This window comes from Mesoplodon mirus, assembly GCF_964341445.2.
Source record: "Mesoplodon mirus genome assembly, chromosome: 1".
Classification (NCBI taxonomy): Eukaryota; Metazoa; Chordata; class Mammalia; order Artiodactyla; family Ziphiidae; genus Mesoplodon; species Mesoplodon mirus.
Window position 1 is genome coordinate 217,501,985 of NC_138976.1, and position 22,135 is coordinate 217,524,119.

General features: G+C 45.0%; 1 protein-coding gene across 7 annotated transcripts in view; it reads left to right on the forward strand.

Annotated features, from left to right (window-relative positions):
- The first annotated feature begins 7,712 nt into the window (after positions 1 to 7,712).
- The window catches only part of SLC39A14 (solute carrier family 39 member 14), a 46,181-nt gene continuing 31,758 nt past the window's right edge, over positions 7,713 to 22,135 (forward strand). For 2 of the 7 annotated variants that reach the window (XM_082615858.1, XM_082615856.1), the window contains exons 1-3: positions 7,713 to 7,863; positions 8,326 to 9,123; positions 13,273 to 13,859. In XM_082615858.1, coding sequence (XP_082471984.1) covers positions 13,841 to 13,859 — 19 coding nt within the window. In that variant the 5' untranslated portion in view covers positions 7,713 to 7,863; positions 8,326 to 9,123; positions 13,273 to 13,840. The remainder of the gene's footprint in view (positions 7,864 to 8,325; positions 9,124 to 13,272; positions 13,860 to 22,135) is intronic. The other 5 variants (XM_082615862.1, XM_082615860.1, XM_082615857.1 and 2 more) reach the window with 4 other exon arrangements.

Here is a 22,135-nt window from a genome sequence, read left to right on the forward strand (position 1 = left end):
GATAGTCAGGCCCTTGCTGACCTAATCTTCTCTAGGGATTGAGTTGATGACACGTGACTTGAGCTGGCTTTGAAAGGTGTTTAGCTATTCCTTGGCCTCCTAAGAGAGGCCAAATGCAGTTTTTTTCTTTATATTTCAGTTGCTTTATAGCATGCCATGTTGATTTCTTCCTGCCTCCCTCCCCACCACATATACACACACTCAGGCACAAAGACAGCTTTGCTTCTTGTTACTGATCTTTAGTAAGATTCAGTTTTTTTAAAATTAAGCATCAGAACCTGTGAAATTCAGCAGCTTGGAAGGTTCATGATGGGGCATGAGCTTTTCTTGACCCTTTCTCCCCAGCGTGTCACCTTCTTTTCTGTTGATATGTTTGCAAATTGAATCACTCATTTCCCTTGCTCAATACCCTCTTCCCGGCTGTTGGCTCATTTTGTTAGGAGCTTTTCTGAATCCATGTTCCGATTTCTAGAAGTTGGCTTTGGGAAACATGACACTCCTTCCAAAGTCCAGACGTTTCAGTTTAGAAAGTTGTCACTGTGTCTGTGGGTTTCAGTGTTTTGGGGAAGCACTGTTTTTGTGTGTTTATTTTTCCCCGTTTAAAAAATTTCCAGTCCCTTCAGGGCTAATTCAGTCACATCTTGCTTTACCTGGGTTTTAAAAGACAGTTACATTTAATCTTTTCAAATTTGCATTTATTGATTTTTTGGTATGATGGCAGGGGGGGGATGAAGCAGAAATCCCTATTTTATATGACAGTGTGTGAGAAGAGAAACTTCAGCTTAAAAATCTTTAGAAGAGGAAAACTGAGCAAGCGTTGCGTTGGCAGAGGCTGAGCGGCTCTGGGTGTCAGTGGTCTCAAGTGCACTTTGGTTCCATTTGGAGTGAGGGACAGTGGAAGGCTGAGACCTGGGATTTAAACACCATGGAATCCGACACACTGGATCACTGGTTTTTGGCTTAACAGTCTCTGATTCTCTTTGGAAGCATTTTGAATTTCTCTTTTGAAGTTAGATTTCCTAATACTCATTTTCTCTTATATAATCAGAAAAGACAAATACTTGAATGTAGTATAAAAATTCACTTTTTATTCCTGGTTTTCTTGTCTTGTTTTTTCTGTCTTAATGTGGAATGACTGGGTCATGGGGTGGGAAATAAATAAAAACAAATTTGAATAAATGTGTAGTTGTGTTTGAAATAATGTCATTGACACATGATATTGATATAGTTCTTTTCCTTTGTAGAGCTGTAACACTTGTTAAAATTACTAATTTGTTACTAGGCATGCTGGATGCAGCTCCAGTATTAGTACCCAGGTAATTTCACTGAGATCTGGCAGTAAGATTTCTTGGAAAAGACGCTAACAGTCTTACTTCTGGGACAAATGAGGCAAGTGTGTGTGTGTGTGTGTGTGTGTGTGTGTGTGTGTGTGTGTGTGTGTGTGTGTGTGTGTGTGTGTGTGTGTGTGTTGTTTTCAAAAATCTCTTTTCCCGTGTGTGTGTGTGTGTGTGTGTGTTTTGTCTTGTTTTCAAAAATCTCTTTTCCCGTCAGTTTCTGTTAGCCTAAGTGAGAGCCAGCTCCTAAGGGTGGCCCTCCCTTCTCACCTTTTCCTAATGCTTGCCCTTCTTTGCATGTACTTCATGGTGTGTCTGTAACCTTTAAAAATACCTTCCCAAAGCACCCTGGCTGCTTGCCTCACCACTACGTCCTTTTCTGTTTATTTAGAAACTCCACCTTAAATGATGCAGTGCTTCTTGAACTCATTCTAGAAGGAACCCAATTTCTTTTTTTTAAATTTTTTAAAATTAAAAAAAAATTTCTTTTTTAAAATTATTTATTTATTTATTTATTGGCTGCATTGGGTCTTTGTTGCTGCGCCGGCTTTCTCTAGTTGGTGGTGAGCGGGGACTACTCTTCGTTGTGGTGCGCCGGCTTCTCGTTGCGGTGGCTTCTCTTGTTGGCTCTAGGCGCACGGGCTTAGTTGCTCCGTGGCATGTGGGATCTTCCCAGACCAGGGCTCGAACATCATATGTTCATGCTCAACATCATATGTCATTAGAGAATTACAAATTAAAATGAGATATCACTGCACACCTATTAGAATGGCCAAAATCCAAAACACTGACAACACCAAATGCTGGTGAGGATGTGGAACAACATGAACTCATCATTGCCTGAGGGAATGCGAAATAGTATAGCCGCTTTGGAAGAAAGTTTGGTAGTTTCTTACAAAGCTAAACATATTTTTATCATATGATCAAGCAATCACACTGCTTGGTATTTGCCCAAATGAGTTTATAACTTTTGTCCACACAGAAACCTTCACATGAATGTTTAAAGCAGCTTTATCCATAATTGCCAAAACTTGTAAGCAACCAAGATGTCCATCCGTAGGTGAATAGATAAGCTATGGTACGACAAGACAATGGAATATTATTCAGTGCTAAAAAGCAGTGAGCTATCAAGCTATTGGAAAGACCTGCAGGAAACTTAAATGCATATTACTGAGTGAAAGAAGCCAATCTGAAAAGGTTACATACTGTATGATTCCAACTATATAACATTCTGGAAAAGGCAAAAACTAGAGACAGTGAAAGGGTCAGGGGTTAGGGGAGAGGAGGGATGAATGGGCAGAGCACAGAGGATTTTTAGGGCAAGGAAACTATTCTGTATGATACTGTATTGGTGGATACATGTTATTATCTATTTGTGTAAACCCATAGACTGTGAAACACTAAGCATGAACCCTCATGTAAACTGGGACTTTAGGTGATTATGGTAAGTTGATGTAGGTTCACTAATGGTTACACATGTACCATTCTTGTGGGGGATGTTGATAATGGGGGAGGCTGTACGTATACGGGAAATCTTTACCCTCTGCAAACTATGCTGTGAACCTAAAGCTATTCTAAAAAATACATACATATTTTTAAGAATGAGTAAGTGTGGGTGTTCCTTGCTGGTCTAGAGGTTAGGATTCGACGCTTTTCACTGCCCTGGTTGGGGTTCAATCCCTGGATCCCTGGTTAGGGAACTGAGAATCCCCCAAGCTGCACGGCACACACACAAAAAAGAAAAAGAATGAGTACGGGAGACGTCTGGCAACCCAGCAGACTTGAGCTGACCATACTGACGAAGGTTGGCCGACATAGGAAAAAAAAATTTTTTTTTATGTTAAGTAGCTGGATTTTCAGGAAATGGAACGAGGGAAGAGAGGAAGATGGCGGGGAAGGAGGAAGGAGGGAAAATATTGAGGCACAAGAAAGAAAGGGAAGCCAGAGTGGTTATAGTTGATGCCAACACGGCATCCCAGGGTTATGGACAAAATGCAGGGACAGGAGCACTGAGCTTTTGCATTCCAGATAAAGGTAGAAGATGCAGTCTTAGACCTTATGTGGTGCAGGATTGCTGGGGTGAATTCTCCTAGATGAAGAGAGCTGGAGCCTGGAAGGGGAGCAGAGTAGAAGGTCCGTGCCAACCATCCTGGGGCAGCAGCAGGAAAGTTAGACGAAAGGCATTTATGAGAAATCCCCAAGCTTGGGCCACAGACAGGCGTGTGCAGCCTGAATTCATATTAGCATGTAGAAGGACCACATGCTGAAAACCTACCATGAAGATTGGCCCAGACTGGTGAGAGCCCAGAGCCCTGGAGAAACAAATAATCAACTGGATTGCAGCACACAGAGGTATAAATGGGAACTATGGAAAAGAAGATATAGGAGAGAATGAGAAGGTCTAATAGGAGTTCCTGCAGGTTAAAATAGATTAAGCCACACAATTATGGACGATACAGAGTTTTCCAGAATGAGAGACAAATATGAATCCTCTACCTGAAGAAACTCATTGAGGATAAAGAAAAGCACAACCACTCCTAGATGTACTGTAGTGAAACTACAGAACACCAAAGAATCTTAAAAACAACCAGAGAGATTGCTTATGAAAGAAGTTAGACTGGCAGCAGACTTGTTACCAACCACAACAGATGCTCAAGACAAAAGGAATAATAACTTAAAGATGCAAAGTCAACTTGGAATCCTGTTCCCATCTAAACATTCATTCAAAGATGAGGACTGGGACTTCCCTGGTGGCGCAGTGGTTAAGGATCCACCTGCCAATGCAGGGGACATGGGTTTGATCCCTGGTCTAGGAAGATCCCACATGCTGCGGAGCAACTAAGCCCGTGCGCCGCAACTACTGAGCCCATGTGCCACGACTACTGAAGCCCGCCTGCCACAACTACTGAAGCCTGGGCGCCTAGAGCCCGTGCTCCACAATAAGAGAAGCCACTGCAGTGAGAAGCCCGCGCAGCACAACAAAGAGTAGCCCACGCTTGCCTCAACTAGAGAAAGCCCGCGGGCAGCAATGAAGACCCAATGCAGCCAGAAATAAATAAGATAGATAGATAGATGACCAAAATAATATTTTCTAATAAAGATCAGAGCAGAAATTAATGAGTAGAGAATAGAAAAATAATACAGAAAATCAACAAAACCAAAGGTTGGTTCCTTAGATTAACAGAATTGGCAAGCCTTTAGCTAGATTGGCCGGGGGGAAAAAAGAAAAGAGAGGACTATTAACCTTACAGAAATGAAAAGGATTATAAAGGAATACTATGAACAATTAAATGCCAACAAATCAGGTATCTTAGATGAAATGAACAAATTCCTATAGATAACTTGCTCCTGAACCAAGTGTTATTTTTCCCAGTTATCTTTTTTTGCCTGCTGAAACCTCAGATGATAACAGAAGTGACGAATGTGGCTTCTAAAGATGTTTTCTTTTGTCTGACAGAGTGTGGGGTGCTAGTCCTCTGACATGATTTTGGGTAAATAGAACCTTCACATTCCTTCTGATCCTCTTGAATTCGTTAAGACATGCCAAAACATAACTCATTTTTCCCCTTAAAGTGTCTTAGAAACCTCGCCATTGGTTTCTCTCTTCAGTCTCTCTAGAGCTCGCCTGATAGCTGGGGGCTGGAAGGGGGATCTTTGCCCCACCCTGCTGATCTAGTTGTCTACCTCGTCAACACACCACAGAGCGGGCTTTGATTTCGAGTCCCCAGTCCCACTTTGTACACTCTCTGGGCCAGGGTCTCATTTCCCTGGCTTCTTTCTCAAGGCTGTTCCACTCACTTCAGCTACAAGAAATCTGTCTGCATATCTTTTGAAAAGGCAGGCGGCTGTGGCATCTTGTCAGAAGAGAAATAACAGTCATGAAAATGTCAGGTTTTTATGTTTACTTAAATATTGCCCAACATGAAACTTTTAGTGAGCTGACCTGTTCAGTCATCCAACTAATATTTTATTGAGCATCTGTTATGTGCAAGATGTTATGTTAGGGGATGCAGGTATATACAGAAATCTTTGGTAAGCAAGACAGATTAAGGTCCAATAAAGAGGTTAGAGATGGAAATGAAATAATTTTTAAGGGGAAAAGCAAGTACATAAACCATAAAAAATGTTTTAATTCTGTGAGTCATGATCCAATAAAATCAATTTAGTGGGTTTGTTACCACTTTTTAAAAATTGAAACAATATAAAATATCAGAACGTTGACTATACTAAGGAAGTTTTGTAAGATTTTTGTTTGCTATGTTGTTATTTGTACTGGAGATGCAGTGTAAAATATTTTTTACTGTGGGTTACAGTAAAAAGTTTGAAGAGGTAGGTCAAATATGCTTCAGGAGAATCAAGAATCTTTCTGAAGGGAGGTGGCTTTGAAGAGTTAGAATTTTAAGAAGTGGACATGGGGAAATAAGAGGAAAAAGGGCTATATTAGGTAGAGAGAAAGAATTGGGGCTTCAAACCTGGCATTAGGCAGGAAAGACTGCGGGACAAGGCAGGACTTTGGGTATACCTAAAGAATTTTGTGTGGGGGTGGCTATGGAGAGTTAAGACCTTTTGATTTTTAGCTGTGTTAATAATTAATTGAATTCCCTAATGGATTACTGATAGCTTATCAGCTCTGGTGGACTTTGGCAGCTCTACCCCTTTCTGGTTGCAAACAAGTGAGAATGCTGTGATAGGGCCTGTGGTGGGGTGTCTCGTCCTGCCTCCCCTCCCGTTTCTCTGAAGGTACCTTCCCCCCTGTTTGTAGTATTGACACATTGCCTGGAAGAGCCTTTGGGATTGCTTTTAGAAGAGTTTAACACCTCTGTAATATGTATTTATGGGCTCCAAACTTTTCAGAGCTCCGTGTGTTAGAAGCATGCTTGTTTTACTTAATCACTGGGTGAGTTTCTCATTCCTTTTCCAGAACTTCAAGAAAAGGAAGGCCTGGTAGAGACTGGTCCATTTCTGACAGCCCATTGGATTTGGGGTTGAGAGTCCCACATGAATGACATAATGTCTGAAAAATACTCGAGTTTAACCAAGAAAGACAAATATAAAGGGTTATTACAAAGATGAAGGGGCTCTGAGGGAGATTCTGCAAGAGATACAACTACTTTGAAATCTCTTGGAAAATGAGAGGAGTATCACCCCACCTCTTACTCACCTGGAGCACTGTGATTGCAGGGTGAGGATAATGAAGTTTTAGAAAAACCCACGGCCCAGCTAGTCTCTCCAAGAGTGGCATAAACAATCTGGCCTGGTCTGGCTTTGCTTCAGTGCTTTCCCTCTTTTTCCCTCTCGACCTTCCTCCTAAGGAGGAACAAGGCTGCCCCCGAGGCCTGGATTCTTCCTGCCACCCACTCCAGGGATTGTCTGCTTTCCTTTCATCACAAGCACTGCCATCATGGGCCTTCCTTTCCCCAGGACTTGCAGGGTGGGATGTGGTCCCCCTTCCCTGTGCAAATACAGAGACACTTAGTGTCGGCTGAGCACCAGTCATTGAGCTGGAACAGGGACTTGGGTACTAACAGGCTACAATTCTGCTTAGAAAGCCCTTCCTTTGGGTCCCATAGACCGAGGTGGCAGCTGGCTTAGCTGCAGAGGAAACAATCATGACGTCCAGCAGAACAGAACAATGGGAATTTAATGGGTGGCTTATTTTCTCAAGAAATTTGCATTTCCGAGTCTTGATATCCATCTCAATAGAACTACTCCACATCAGAAAAGACTCCTAGGACACTCCTCACACAAAAATTAACATTTCTCCCAGCTTTCGGTTAAGCAATATGTGGTGCGACATCTAATTCGAAAATGAGTATAAAATGGCTTATTTAGAACTTGAACAGGAATTTTTTGTTCTTTCGTCTGGTGGGAAAATGCAGAAAAAACATTATCTATGGGTACGTCCCCTCCCAGGGAGTGTTTCAGAATCGAGCTTTTTACATTCATCAGAAGTGTTAAGATATATATATACATATTAGGTGGGTAGCAGTGTTACTCCGAGGAGATGGAGGCCGTGTTGTGAGAACTTCCCACGTAAGGAGGAAAAGGTCTTAATGGGAGGTTTCCAGAGGAAGGAGGAGCCTGTGGGATGGAATTCGCGGCAGGGTTACGAGATGAAGCTAGGCTCTCGGCGGGCTAGGCGCAGAAGTGCGCTGGCTCGCCCCGCAAGCCTGGGCAAGCCAAGCGCTGGTCGGGTCTAGCGGGCGGCTGGCAGCCGGCTCACACACGTAGCCCTACAGCCAGCCAGGGCCCCACGTGGCAGGCCCTGGGGAGAGTGGGGTGGGGCGGGGGCGGGGGCGGGGCGGGGCGAGAGCGGGGGCGGGCCCGGCCGTGACGCGCAGGGTATATAGCGGGGCATGCGCGCCGCGCGGGGGAAGGACGCAAGCCGGGGGGTGAGGGCAGGCGTGCTGCCTGCGCGGGCGCGCCGACCTAGCTGCGCTGCTGCTGCCGCTGCTGCTGTCGCTTCGGGCCGCCCGAGGGCCTGGTTTGTGAGGGTGCGCCGAGCCAGGTGGCGTCCGCCCAGCTTCAGGTGAGGTGGGGAGGGCGTACGGGAGGGGCGGCTCCGTGCCCCGGGGATAGGGCATCGCGCGCGGGAGCAGTGCGCCTCCGGGGCTCGGGGTCACCGGGTGGGGGTGGGGGCACGGCTGCGCAGAGGACCCCGAGCCCGGCCGCGGTTTCGGGAGTCGCTCCGGCGCACCCGCATGCGGACCGGGACGCTGGATGGAGGCGACACCTGGCTACCTGGCCGCGGTGCCACGACGAGGGTTACTTGGTGGCGAGGGAAGAGAAGGCGCAGCTACGGTCCCTTTGGCTGGAGAGCGCGGGATGTGGGAGCCGGAGCAGGATGTCGATAGCCGCACTAAAAGACTGAGAGGTTTCCTGGAGCCCACGAACCCGAGCTCAGAAAAAGCAGAGAGTAGATGGGCAAATCTGGTGGGCAGCTCACGGGGCGGCTCTGATGGTGCACTGGTGTCTGGACTTTGCTTTTCAGGAACTGAGTCCCTCACCCCACCCTGGCCAGACCGCCTCCCAGCTGGAGATAAATGACCCGTATCTTCCGGCCGGCCCGGAGCAGGAGCTGGAGGATGGCAAAGGAGGGACTAACTAAACTCCGACCTGGCTTATCCCGTGGGCATGGCTTTTTAGCTATTTTTGGTCCCTACCGACCGGGTTAGGTGGTCTGGCTCAGGCTGCCCTCTCTTGGTGGGTTAGGGCAATGGGAAAAAATACCATCCAAGCAGTTTACAGTGTGATCCTGGGGTCGAATTGAGTCAAGAAATTTTCCGCAGCTCTGGCTTGTGGCTTCAGTTTTGAGGATCTAGAGTCTGCTAGGGCCTGGGTGTCCGTGAGTATGTGAGCATGATTTGGAGAGTGGCTGAGGGCTCTCCTGGGGGCCTAAGAAAGGGTGGGAGGAGGAGCAGCTTTGACCTGACCCTTCCTCCTGTAGCCTTCCTGGGCTTGGTTTTGTCTGGAGTCACTCTTTCCTAGGAACCCCAGGCCAGTTAGGTCGGCTGCTGGGAAGTGGTGGTGGTAATGTGGTGGGTACTGGCCTGGCTTCCTGGCCTCTGTCCCAGCTCTGCTCTTAACTTGCCCTGTGTCTGGAAGAAGGAGTCAGATTAGATCTGTGGTCTCTTACCCACAGCATCTACAATTAATCCTTAACTCTTAAAACAAGAGCCATAAAAACGGAGAGAAACTTAATGAAGCAAGAGAAAGAATGTCGAGAATCATAACTTTTAGCACCTGAAATTGAAAACTGCATATTCCATTTCCTGTTGGAGGCTCAGAGGTGAGTTTTTCATAAATTGTGCGATAGCCACGATATAGACTAGTGGTGCTCTTCCTGGGTTGCAGAGGGCACCAAACAGAATGATTGGCCTTGTCATTTAGGCAAGAAGACTACGTTGAGGTACCAGGGCCCCGTGGCTCTCAGTATTTCATCACTGCAGTGTGTAAATACACAGTGCCTGGTCCGTGCTTGGCTCTGCGCTTGGCCACTGGAGAGTGCAAAGAGGGGATGGGGCCTGGCTCCTGGAGACACTTGTTGGTGGGGGAGAAGGAACATCCATACATGAAGAATAGGTAGCAACACAAGAGAGGTCACACTGTTGTGTTTGGTCAAGTTCAGAGAAGACAGCACTCTACTAGAGATGGTATAAGGTGACAGGAGAATTCCAGGCTTTTGAGCCAGGTAAATCTGTTCATAACCTGGCCCCATCACTCTCCAGCAGGAGACACTTCTGAACGTCTGTAGACCTGTCCTCACTGCTGTGCATCATGTTGTGGTTGTGCCTGGAGCATAGTAGAGGTTTGTGGTCATCTACAGCACCATTATCATCATCTTCTCTGGGATGGAGTGGATTATTTAGGGGTCCCAGGAGCTGATAGGTAGGTTGGGTTGTAGGAATGGTATGAGCCCAGATGTAGGGTTGATTCATCACCTCCTTGGGAACATGGATGCAATTTCCATGCCTTTCCGGATAGGCCTCTTTTCAGTGGCCTGCCAGGGATTGTTCCACATATTCACTGTCCCACAAAGACTTTTTTTCCACCTTTGGTTTTGGGAGCTACTTTGATTCTTTCAGGTAACGGAGATACTCAGTTTCCGGGCTGATAATAGGCGGGTAGGACTAACACTGCGTGTGTATCTGTGCGCATGCGTGCGTGTGTGTTGGCGCATGCGCACGCACTGTAAGTTATCAGTCACTGGACTGGTTTCGGTTTTCAAACCCCTTCCACCATCTTCTCTTCCTTACCTGTTCACACCTCACTCAGTTCCAGGAGGACCGTCAATACATGTCCAATATTTACAGGATCTTGTGATCTAAGTGGCAGTGCCATGAACAGATGTATATGTCTGGAAATCGGGATCTCCTCCAGAATAATTCAGCCTTTTCGTACTTGATGCCTGCAGAAAATAACGATTAAGCGTTTTGCAGAACCACCCATGATAGGATATTGAACTGGAGGGACTTTGGGAATCTTCGAGTCTAGGCCCTTTGTTTTACAGCTAAAGAAACTGGATCTAGAGAGGTTAACTGGTGTTTCCAAGTCACATTGTTTGCTAGTGGCCAAGAGGCTTGATTGAGAGGACCAAAGAAAGGTGCAGTTTTCATTCCTAAGTGTGATGATAAAATTGCTGATAATCCTAGACTTTTCCTTGGAAACATGAAGAAAAAGGAGCCAGTTGTCCCTGTGCTTATTTGGGAAGTTCTCTGCTTGTGTGGATAGAAATTTCTTCTGGAGGAGTCTTCTCCCCTCTCTTCCTGACTCCCTGGAGACATAGGAGGGTGGGGAGAGGCTGAGGAAGGGTCATGATGATGGGGCCCCAGGCAGGACTCTCGGTGTCTACAATGGGACTTTGCTGACCTCGAGGCTGGCGGGCTGGCAGAATGCCTGCAGATAAGGAGTCCAGAGTCTACCGCCAGCCAGGGGCCTCGTGCCCTCCTGGGGCAAGCAGGGCGACCTCACCACAAGGTCTTCGAGGTCCAGCTGCCTTGTTCTCACCCTTACTGTGGCCACCGAGGCTCCCAGGGGGTACCCCTTGTTGGGCCCCAGGTGAGATCCAGAGGTAGAGCCCCCTGTGGGAGGGAAGGTGGCCACAGAATCAGCCCGGAGAGAGCACTTGGCATGCCCCTATGTGGGAAACCAAATTCCCTGCCTCAGATCTGACTGCAACACCGGGCCTCCTAACCTTCCTCCAGCTTCAGGCCCAGGAGAGTCCTGGGGTTTGGTGGAATAAGAATGTGACTGTCCTGAATTTATTATCATTGGGTCCCTAGAGGCTCTTACTCAATGCACTCAGAATTAGTAATTAATAAAAAATGTCAGCTAAACGTTGGGAATTTTTTTTTAAATCCATGTTTTGAACAATTCATTTTTCCTTAAAAACATGTGCATGCATTTTTTTCTTCCAGTTTTTTCTTCCAGACTGACATACAGCACGGTGTAAGTTTAAGGTGTACAGCATAATGGTTTGATTTATATACAGTTATGAAATGAGTACCACAATAAATTTAATGAACATACATCATCTCATAGAGATAAAAGATTAAAGAAATAGAAAAAAAATTTTTTTCCTTGTGATGAGAACTCTTAAGATTTAACTCTCAACTTTCATATATAACCTACAGCAGTGTTAATTATATTTACCGTGTTGTACATTACTTCCCTACCACTTATTTTTCTTATAACTGGAAGTTTGTACCTTTTGGCTGCCTTCATCCAATTCCCCCACCCCCAATATGCATATATCTTTATTTGCCAAAGCCTAATTTAGGGCTAAGCCTTTTTCTTTGGGTCTCTAGGTCCCCTACTTAAACTTGCAAATTGTTTGTATATAAAAATCACACTTGTGATTTTTTGTTTCTTTTCTTTTAAATTTTTTTCACCGTATGTCAATTATATCTCAATAAAACTGGAAGAAAGAAATTTTTAATGGAAAAACATTTTTTCACTAGGCTATATATTCACATAGTTCAAAGATCAGGAGGATAAAAAACTTGAAAAAGCAACTACACACCCCCCCTCACCCCATACAGTGAAAAGTCTCACCTCTGCCCATCCCACCCCATTTTTACAAATGCTATAAGTTAACATTTTAGGCATTGTTTAGCACCTTGCTTTTTTCACCTAGCAACTATTCTAGATCTTTCCCCATCGGCACAGAAATACTTTTATTATTCTTTTACTATAGCTGCATATTATTCCAGAATAGGAAAGCAAAAGTAATTTTTAAACCAACATATGTTGCATCCCTCTCTCCCCCAACTTGGGTTGTTTGCATGTTTTGTCATTATGTACAGTGCTACAGTGAATAACTTTACAAATGGCATTTCCTATGTGTATGACTACTGAAGAAATTCTCAGAAGTGAGATTGCTGGGTGACAGGATATATACATCTGTTAATTAGTCTCCATTAAAAAATAATAATAGGGCTTCCCTGGTGGCACAGTGGTTGAGAGTCCGCCTGCCGATGCAGGGGACACGGGTTCGTGCCCCGGTCCGGGAGGATCCCGCGTGCCGTGGAGCGGCTGGGCCCGTGAGCCATGGCCGCTGAGCCTGCGCGTCCGGAGCCTGTGCTCCGCAATGGGAGAGGCAACAGCAGTGAGAGGCCCGCGTACCGCAAAAAAAAAAAAAAAAAAAAGCATAATAATAATAATAGAGCAATAATTTAAGATATTTGCAAACCAGTCCATGTGCAGAATCCTACTTTTTTAATGCACTAATGCATTAATCTTTTTTTTTTTCCATTTGTAACACATCTTTCTAGGTAAGCAGTTCTCAAACTTTCTGATCCTAGGATTCCTTAATATTGTCTTTCATTTTTTGGCTATATCTATTATTTACCATGTTAAAAATGAAAACATATAAAATGTTGTTTATTCATTCACTATTTTAAATGAATAAAATAAAGGTCATTACATGTTAACATAAAAAGCATATTTTTATGAAAAATAACTTTCCAAAATAAAAAAAAAGTCGAGGAAAAAGTGGCATTATTTTTACATTTTTGTGCATCTTCAGGATTTCAAAATAATGATTTCTTAGATAATAATGAGATAACAGGTTAAAATAGGTATAGCATACATTTGCTGGTAAATACTCGGTGGACAAACCGAGTTAATCTCTGAAAACAAACTGAGTCAATCTCTGAGAACACACATATTCATACCCTAAACTTCTACCTTAGAAATTTTCAGAAAACTTAAGACTGCATAGGCACACATTCATCACACTTCATGTAGCCTCAAAAATGAGCGTGAAAAAGCTTTTAACATCTTAATTTTATAATAAAACTAGTTTTTACCTTGCAGACCTGAAACAGTCTCAGTGACCCTAGGTGTCTTCTAAGACCACAATTTCAGAATTGCTCTTCTAGATCACTTAAGTTTCATTTTTGTAGAAATAAAAACTTTTTCTCCGTTTATATTTCAGTTACTATTTAATTAAATTAGAATCATAAAAACAAACAACTGGCATAAAGAAGTTTGGGAATGGACTCCCCTGGTGGTGCAGTGGTTAAGAATCCGCCTGCCAATGCAGGGTACACGGGTTCGATCCCTGGTCCGGGAAGGTACCACATGCCGCGAAGCAACTAAGCCCCGTGCACCACAACTACTGAGCCTGTGCCCTGGAGCCCACAAGCCATAACTACTGAAGCCTGTGTGCCTAGAGCCTGAGCTCTGCAACAAGAGAAGCCACCACAGTGAGAAGGCCGCCCACTGCAACGAAGAGTAGCACCTGCCGCAACTAGAGAAAGGCCGTGTGCAGCAACGAAGACCCAACACAGCCAAAAATAAATAAATAACTTTATTTTTAAAAAGAAAAAAGAAGAAGTGTGGGAAGAGACACAACAGACTCTTGGTCAATGAATCCTGGACTGGTGACAGCAGAGGGAGCCTCTTTGCTGCAGGGATGGGCCCGGCCAGCAGAGCTCAGCTAAGAGCTCCCGCTCCTCGGAGACAGGCAAACACTGTCTCTGTTCCAAAGAGGCTTGTAAAATATGTGTGGGGATGAGCTGAGTACATATGGAAACGTAACATGCTATCTGTGGCATTCGTTAAGCTCCATTGAGTGGAACAGACAAGAGATACTTAAAGAGGCCGGTAGAAGGCAAGGCGATGGGGGGCAGGAGTGGTCTGGAAAGGCTTCCTAGAGGTGGAATTAAGTGAAGTTTTGAAAGTTAAGAAGAGAGGGAGGGCTCCTGGCCGGGAGAGTTGTGTGGATAATGGCACTGAGATGTATATTCCTGGGGCAGGGGTGGTCACCCTAGGTCAGAGTGGCTGATAGAAGAAAGAGCAAGTGACTGTGGCTAGAAATTTAGGTTGGATCCAGTTATTTTGAAGGGCTCTGGGGTCTAAGGTACCAGTATTCTCTAAGTCTTAGCTGTTTCTCTATCGAAGACTTGCTGCTCGTTTCAGCAGTGGTGTCTTGGGGTCCAGCCTGCTCTTATCCAGAGCAACTCCAGTGGCCCCAAATCTACATCCTTTGCACCAGTCCACTTACTCCATCCAACCTCCTGCCCCTGATTATCGAGAGTAATGCATACTTACTGACAAGTATAAAGAAGTATGGGAGAAGTCTAATCCTGTGGCCCTGAGGCAACCTCTGTTTATCTGCTCAGTCATTTCCTTTCATTTTAAACCTTTTTTTAAAAACTCTGTTTTAGACTTAAAAGTTGCAAAGAATATAGCAGAGTTCCTTTATATCCCTCACTCCATAGTATAATTATCACGAACAGGAAATCAACATTGGTGCAAAACTTTAAACTACAGGCCTTATTTAAATTTTACCAATATTTTCGCTGATGTCTTTCTTCTGTCCCAGGATCCAGTCTGCCATCCCATGTTGCATTTAGTTGTTATTTCTCTTTAGTCTCCTTCAATCTGTAACCATTCCTCTATCTTTCTTCCTTAGAACAAGGTCATGCATTTTTAGCAAGAATATCACAAAAATGATGTTGCATCCTTTTAAGAGCATCATGTCAAGGCATTCATGATGTTGATGTCTCATTACTAGTGATGTTTTCCTGGATCACTTGGTTAAATCGGGGTCTGCTGGACTTCCACCCTGGAAAAGTTACTGTCATGTTGAATCCTTCTCTGGTTCAAATCCCTTTCACCAGGAGGAACCCATTACCTGATTAGTTCTGACCCATACAGGATCATTTATCTATCTTAAGGTCAACTAATTTGGTCAGCTGATACCAGCAAAATCCCTTTTGGAAGATAATGTAACCTAATAACAGGAATGGTATCTCATTTTCAGGTCCTGCCCATACACAAAGACAAGGGTCATTGGGAACCATCTTGGAATTTTGCCAACCATAGCAAGAGAGTCTCAGATAAAAGTTATCGAGCCTTGGGCTTCCCGGGTGGCGCAGTGGTTGAGAGTCCGCCTGCCGATTCAGGGGACACGGGTTCGTGCCCCGGTCCGGGAAGATCCCACATGCCGCGGAGCGGCTGGGCCCGTGAGCCATGGCCGCTGAGCCTGTGCGTCCAGAGCCTGTGCTCCCCAACTGGAGAGGCCACAACGACGAGAGGCCCACATACCACAAAAAAAAAAAAAAAAAAAAGTTATCGAGCCTTAATTCCATCATCAAAGTATTAGTTTCCTAAGGCCACCCTAACAAATAACCACACTCTGTGGCTTAAAACAACAGAAATTTATTAGATCTGGAGGCCAGAAGGTTGAAATCAAGGGGTCAGCAAGGCCACATTCACTCTGAAGGCTCTAGGGGGCATCCTTCCTCGCCTCTTCCAGCTTCTAGTGGCTCCAAGTGTTCCTTGGCTTGTGGCAGCATAACTCCCATCTCTGCCTCTGTCTGCACATGGCCTTCTCCTCTGTGTGTCTCTGTGTCCAAATCTCCCTCTCCTTTATCTTATAAACATAGTCATCGTTGGATTTAGGGACTACCCTAAATCCAAGATGACTTCATCTCTGAGATCCTTAAATCATTATATCTGCAAAGACCATATTTTTCAATGAGGTTCCCTTCTGGGGTTTTGGGTAGACCTGGATTTGGCGGGGGGGGGGCGGGTATTATTCAACCCACTACGCTCAGGATCGGGGGAACTGTGCTTTGTAAACTGTGGTTCACAGAGCTGCAAAAGAGAAGGGAGATTTGTTTTTCGACCAGAGTCAGAGAGCAGGCCTGGCTGTTCAGGAGGCAAGGGCCCAGCCTCAGGCTGCCTGCTCCCTCGTGTTGGCACAGATCTGGGAGCCAGGTGGGTATAAATGATTGAGGACTCTGGCTTCAGAGTCCCTACATGCTAGACACTTTGCAATGCCAACAGTTCGTCTCTGTGCAAGGAGTTCTCACTGATGTTGTTTCCCTGTAGGAAGGGCACGGAAGACATTGTAGTACCCATTTGGCAGAGAGGGGGAACTGACTTCAAAGAGTTTCTGTAAACCACAGAGTGTCGGAGCTAGTCTGTGTCTAGTCCAGCAGTCCTGACTAGACTGAAGTGTCAGACCAGTGCCCCAGACAAGAGCCAGGTTGATCTGTCAGAACTGCGCGTACAGATACCTGGATCTCACCCAGGAAGCTCTGATTCAGGAGAACTGAGGTGAGGCCCTGTCACCGGAGCAGGCAGGTTGGGGCACCAGGCACACATGAAGTCCAGCCCATGGCAGATTAGGACTGGAATCCACCTCCAGACTCTAAGTGAAGATCTTTAAAAAGGGGAGAGAAAAGGCTTCCACTTGGTCATCATTAAACCTTTCCCGGGCTTCCCTGGTGGCGCAGTGGTTGGGAGTCCGCCTGCCAATGCAGGGGGTGCGGGTTCGTGCCCTGGTCTGGGAGGATCCCACATGCCGCGGAGCGGCTGGGCCCGTGAGCCATGGCTGCTGGGGCTGCGCGTCCGGAGCCTGTGCTCCGCAACGGAAGAGGCCACAACAGTGAGAGGCCCGCGTACCGCAAAAAAGAAAAAAAAAAATCCGCCTGCCAACGCAGGATACACGGGTTCGAGCCCTGGTCCGGGAAGATCCCACATGCCGCGGAGCAACTAAGCCCGTGTGCCACAACTACTGAGCCTGCGCTCTAGAGCCCGTGCTCCGCAACAAGAGAAGCCACCGCAGTGAGAAGCCCGCGCACCGCAACGAAGAGTGGCCCCCGCTCTCTGCAACTAGAGGAAGCCCGTGTGCAGCGATGAAGGCCCAATGCAGCCAAAAATAAATAAATATTTTTGAAAAATCAAAAAAAAAAAAAGCCTTCCCCATTTCCTAATTGAACTCTAAAATGAACTTTCTTCTTAGTTTTTTGGCTGCCCTGCCCGACTTGCAGGATCTCAGTTCCTCCAACCAGGGATTGAACCCTAGCCACAGCAGTGAAAGCACGCCAAATCCTAACCACTAGAGCACCAGGAAACTCCCTTAACCTTCTTCTTAAAGTAATGCAAGTTCATTGTAGAAACTGCAGACTAATAAAAAGATAACACAAGTTACCATTAAACCTACCACCAAGAAATAACAGTTTGTTATATATTTTAAATTTTTTCTATGAATGCATACATTTTAAGGAAAACTGGTCTGCTGTACATAGTTTGCAGTTTTACATTTACATTACATAGTTTTACATTTGGTAGTGTATATATGTCCATGCCACTCTCTCACTTTGTCCCACCTTACCCTTCCCTCTCCCCGTGTCCTCAAGTCCATTCTCTAGTAGGTCTAAGTCTCTATTCCTGTCCTGCCCCTAGGTTCTTCATGACCTTTTTTTTTTTTTTTTTTTTTTAGATTCCATATATCTGTGTTAGCATACGGTATTTGTTTTTCTCTTTCTGACTGACTTCACTCTGTATGACAGACTCTAGGTCCATCCACCTCTCTACAAATAACTCAATTTCGTTTCTTTTTATGGCTGAGTAATATTCCATTGTATATATGTGCCACGTCATCTTTATCCATTCATCTGTCGATGGACACTTAGGTTGCTTCCATGTCCTGGCTATTGTAAATAGAGCTGCAGTGAACACTGTGGTACATGACTCTTTGAATTATGGTTTTCTCAGGGTATATGCCCAGTAGGGGGATTGCTGGGTCATATGGTAGTTCTATTTGCAGTTTTTTAAGGAACCTCCATACTGTTCTCCGTAGTGGCTGTATCAATTTACATTCCCACCAACAGTGCAAGAGGGCTCCCTTTTCTCCACACCCTCTCCAGCATTTATAGTTTCTAGATTTTTTGATGTTGGCCATTCTGAACGGTGTGAGGTGATACTTCATTGTAGTTTTGATTTGCATTTCTCTAATGATTAGTGATGTTGAGCATCCTTTCATGTGTTTGTTGGCACTCTGTATATCTTCTTTGGAGAAATGTCTGTTTAGGTCTTCTGCCCATTTTTGGATTGGGTTGTTTGTTTTTTTGATATTGAGCTGCATGAGCTGCTTGTATATTTTGGAGATTAATCCTTTGTCAGTTGCTTCATTTTCAAATATTTTCTCCCATTCTGAGGGTTGTCTTTTCATATAAGATGACTTTAAAAGTTTTTTTCTGAAAGAATGAATGTGTAAGAATAGCCAAGAACAATTTTTAAAAGAAAATAGTGAAGTTGAACTTGCTTTACCAGAAAAAATTAAAAATAAAAAATTAAATGTGACATTGACACAGGATAGATAAATAGAACAGACCAGAAACGTCCAAAAACAAACCTCAGTACACGTAGGAATTTAGCAAACAACAATGGTATTATTTATTACTAGTTATGGTGTGATTTTGAGCAAGTCTTTTTAGCCTCAGTATCTACATCTGTAAAATGGGGTTGATACCATATTTCCTCAATTTTAAAATGCTTTTTTGTTTTATTTTCATGTTTCTGAAATAGGGAGGTGTCTCAGTGATGTGTACATTTAATGCAGTATCTTTTTATGCTCTGAAAAGCTGTCATTGATACTTATAATTAGGGGAGTACTGTGGAATCTAAAATAAGGTTGTTGAGAAGAGTAAATGAGATAATGAAAACAAATTGCTTAGCACAGTGCCTGGCAGACACCAGTAAATCCTAGCAATTCTTATTATTATAAAATTAGGGAAGAAAGGATTGTGGATGAGTTACAGGAGTGTTCAGATGCAAATACCAGAGTCCAGTCAAGGCTGGTTTGGGCAAACAGCATGTAAAGCATCTGGCGATTCACTGTGGGAAGCTGGGTTCCTGCTCAGTGGTGCCTGCAAGAATGCAGGCTGTCTTCAATTGATCTTTCTGCTCTGCCATCCTTAGCACATAGGACTTCCTTCTCATGGTAGTCGAGCCTGTACCTCTGAGCAGGAGGGAGGAAGAGAAAGAGATGGCACCACAGCCCTGCACTTAGGTTTCACCAACAGAACAGCCACTTGTGGCCTTTCTTTTTTTTTGCGGTATGCAGGCCTCTCACTGTTGTGGCCTCTCCCGTTGCGGAGCACACGCTCCAGGATGCGCAGGCTCAGCGGCCATGGCTCACGGGCCCAGCCGCTCCGCGGCACGTGGGATCCTCCCAGACCAGGGCACGAACCTGTGTCCCCTGCATCAGCAGGCGGACTCTCAACCACTGCGCCACCAGGGAAGCCCCCTGTGGGCTTTCTTAGCGCAAAGGATGTAGTTGACTTCACCTCTGGTTCTTCCCTTTTATAGACTCCACAGTTGAGGTTTACAAGGACAATAGACTGTTCATTAAAAAACATTGGGATAATTGGCTATTTTTTTTTAAGTTAGATTCTCTTTGTCACGCTATGTCAAATTAAATCGTAGATGACTTAGAGATTTAAATTTTTTAATGCAAGTAAAAATGGGTATATATTTCTGTAATTTCAGGGTGAGAAAGGGTTTTCCAAGCATGATATTAAAAGCAGAAACCTTATAGGAAAAGTGGGATATATTTGACTTTACTTAAAAATTTTGTAAGACCAGTTAATGAAATTAAAGGGCAAATGACTAATTAGGAAGAGTATTTGTAACATGTGACAAAAGGTTAATATTTTTACCATACGATGAACTCTAAGTACACCAATGAAAAAAAAAGGTAAATAGGGGTCAGCAAAAGTGGGCAAAGGAGAGTGACAGGCAATTAAGCACACTGGTAATCAAAGGAATGCAAATTAAAAGAATGATGAAAATGGTTTTTAACCTATTTGGCAAAGATGGAATCCTATTTTAATACTCAGCGTTGGTGAGAATCTTATGAAGCTGGCATCCTTACCCCCAGATAGTAGTAGTAGTAAATTGGTTAAATCTCAGAAGGGTAGTTTAACAAATTGTGTAGTACGTTCTTTTTTTTTAAATTTTTATTATTTATAATTATTTTTATTTTTTATTTAAAAAATTTTTTGAATTTTATTTTATTTATTTTTTTATATAGCAGGTTCTTATTAGTTATCCATTTTATACATATTAGTGTATATATGTCAATCCCAATGTAGTAAGTTCTTAATAAATATTTGTTGACTGCAGCCCTGGGGGCAGGGACTGGCCCTGGGCCAACTTACTCCTGGCTCTCACTGATTCCTTTCCTTCTAGGCAGGTTCCCTTCTCCCCTTGCGGTCTTTCCCTATGCCCTGCTGTCAGGTTGGGCTGGGTGGGTGCAGGGAGGCAGCCAGCTCACCTGAAGGCCTTGCATTCTACCCCCCGGTTCCCAGGATTTCTGGGTTGTTCTCCCAAAGGCGGGGGTCGGCAGATCCGAACCCAGACCCAAACCCAAACCCACTGTTGTATCCTCACTTTTACTGGAAGCCTGAAAGTTTGGTTTGTATGGGAGAAAGTGAGGTGGGGCACGTGTGTCCTGCTAATCAGGAGAGCCCTGCAAATCCCAGGGAGCAGGCTGTACTGCAGGCTACCCTCCTCCTTTCCTGGAAGCGAGAGGGCCCCGGCCAGCCCCCGAGACTCGCTTTTCTCAGAGCACAGAGTATGTGAGGCTTGGGGCGAGGTGGAGCCGTGCTGGCCTGCAGGGAAGCTGGCCCGGCTTTCTCTATCAGGGATGAGCCAGAGGCAGAAGGCCCTGGACTCCCTCCCTGCCTCTCCTCCTCTCCCCCTGCTTCCTGAAGGCCGGCCAGTGACATTGATTGGCGTATGTATATTTCAGGGCTGACCATTTCCCCTCTGAGAGGCTGGGCAAGTTCTCAGGATACCATGTCCCTGGGGAGTTAACCGGGCTAGCAAGCCACAACTGTTCTCATCACCTTTCCCAGAAAAGCGCAAAAAGTACAAAGTTGCCTGCTCCCCCAGACTAGGGCCACCAGCCAAAGTGCCCTCTGGGGCAGCCTGACCAGCCCTAGGAACAGATTCTGTCCCCTTTCCTGTTCCTCCCGCCTCGGCCGCCCCCTGCCATCCACCAGACGCCATGGAGGTGCTTCCCACGGCAGAGGCCTTGACCATGGGTAAACCGTGGCATGCACCGCTCTGCTGGCCAGATTCTGCCTGTGACCATGGCTACTCACACTGGTCCCTCCCACGAGCCCCCCCACCCCACCCCGCACTTCAGGATATGTACAGTTGGCACATTGAGAGAGATTGTGAGCAACGGGACCGGGACTCAGAGTTTCCATGACCAGCTGAGAAATTCTAGAAACAGCCTGTACTTGCGGGGTTTCCTTTCCTTTTCTCTCCCTGCCACAGGGAAAAGTTAACGTGGAATTTTCAGCAGGGCAATCAGATGGTTGCCTGTCCTCGGCACGTTTGCTTCCAGGATGGGGAAGGAAGGCTTCCTGTCTGTGCCTCTCCCACCACCTTACTGTTGGGTCTCCCACCCCACCTTATGTTCTACTTTATTTTATTTTATTTTATTTTATTTACCTTATGTTTTATATTCCAACTCCAGACAGACTTCTCTGGCTCTCTGGGGGTCTTCACCTCTCTTGAAGCTGCAGGAGAGGGTGTCCCTCCCCGTATAACTGCTAATAGTTCGACTGGGGGTTGAGATCAAAGAACAGTAAGGTTCTAAACTCGGGGGCCCTGGACAAGGGGGTCGTGGGAAATTAATACATCATTCAGCAGATATCCTTTGGGGGCTCTCCCGGTGCCAGGCACTCACTCCTCCAGGCTCAGGGAAGAAGATAGGCGTGAGTCTCCACCATTGTGGAGTTTACAGTCAGTAGGAGGAGATAGATAATAAATATGTAAAAAAAAAAACAAAACAAAAGAAAGAAGACTCTGTAAAATAGTGATATATGGTAAGAAGAAAATAAAACAGAGTGTTGGGATTCTGAATGACTTGTGAGTAGTTTTTTTTTTTTTTTTGAAACCAGGTGGCCCTCCACTTTGAGAAGGTGACCTTTGAGCTGAGACTTGATATGAAATCTAGGGGAAGGGCATTCTCAGCAGAGGGAACA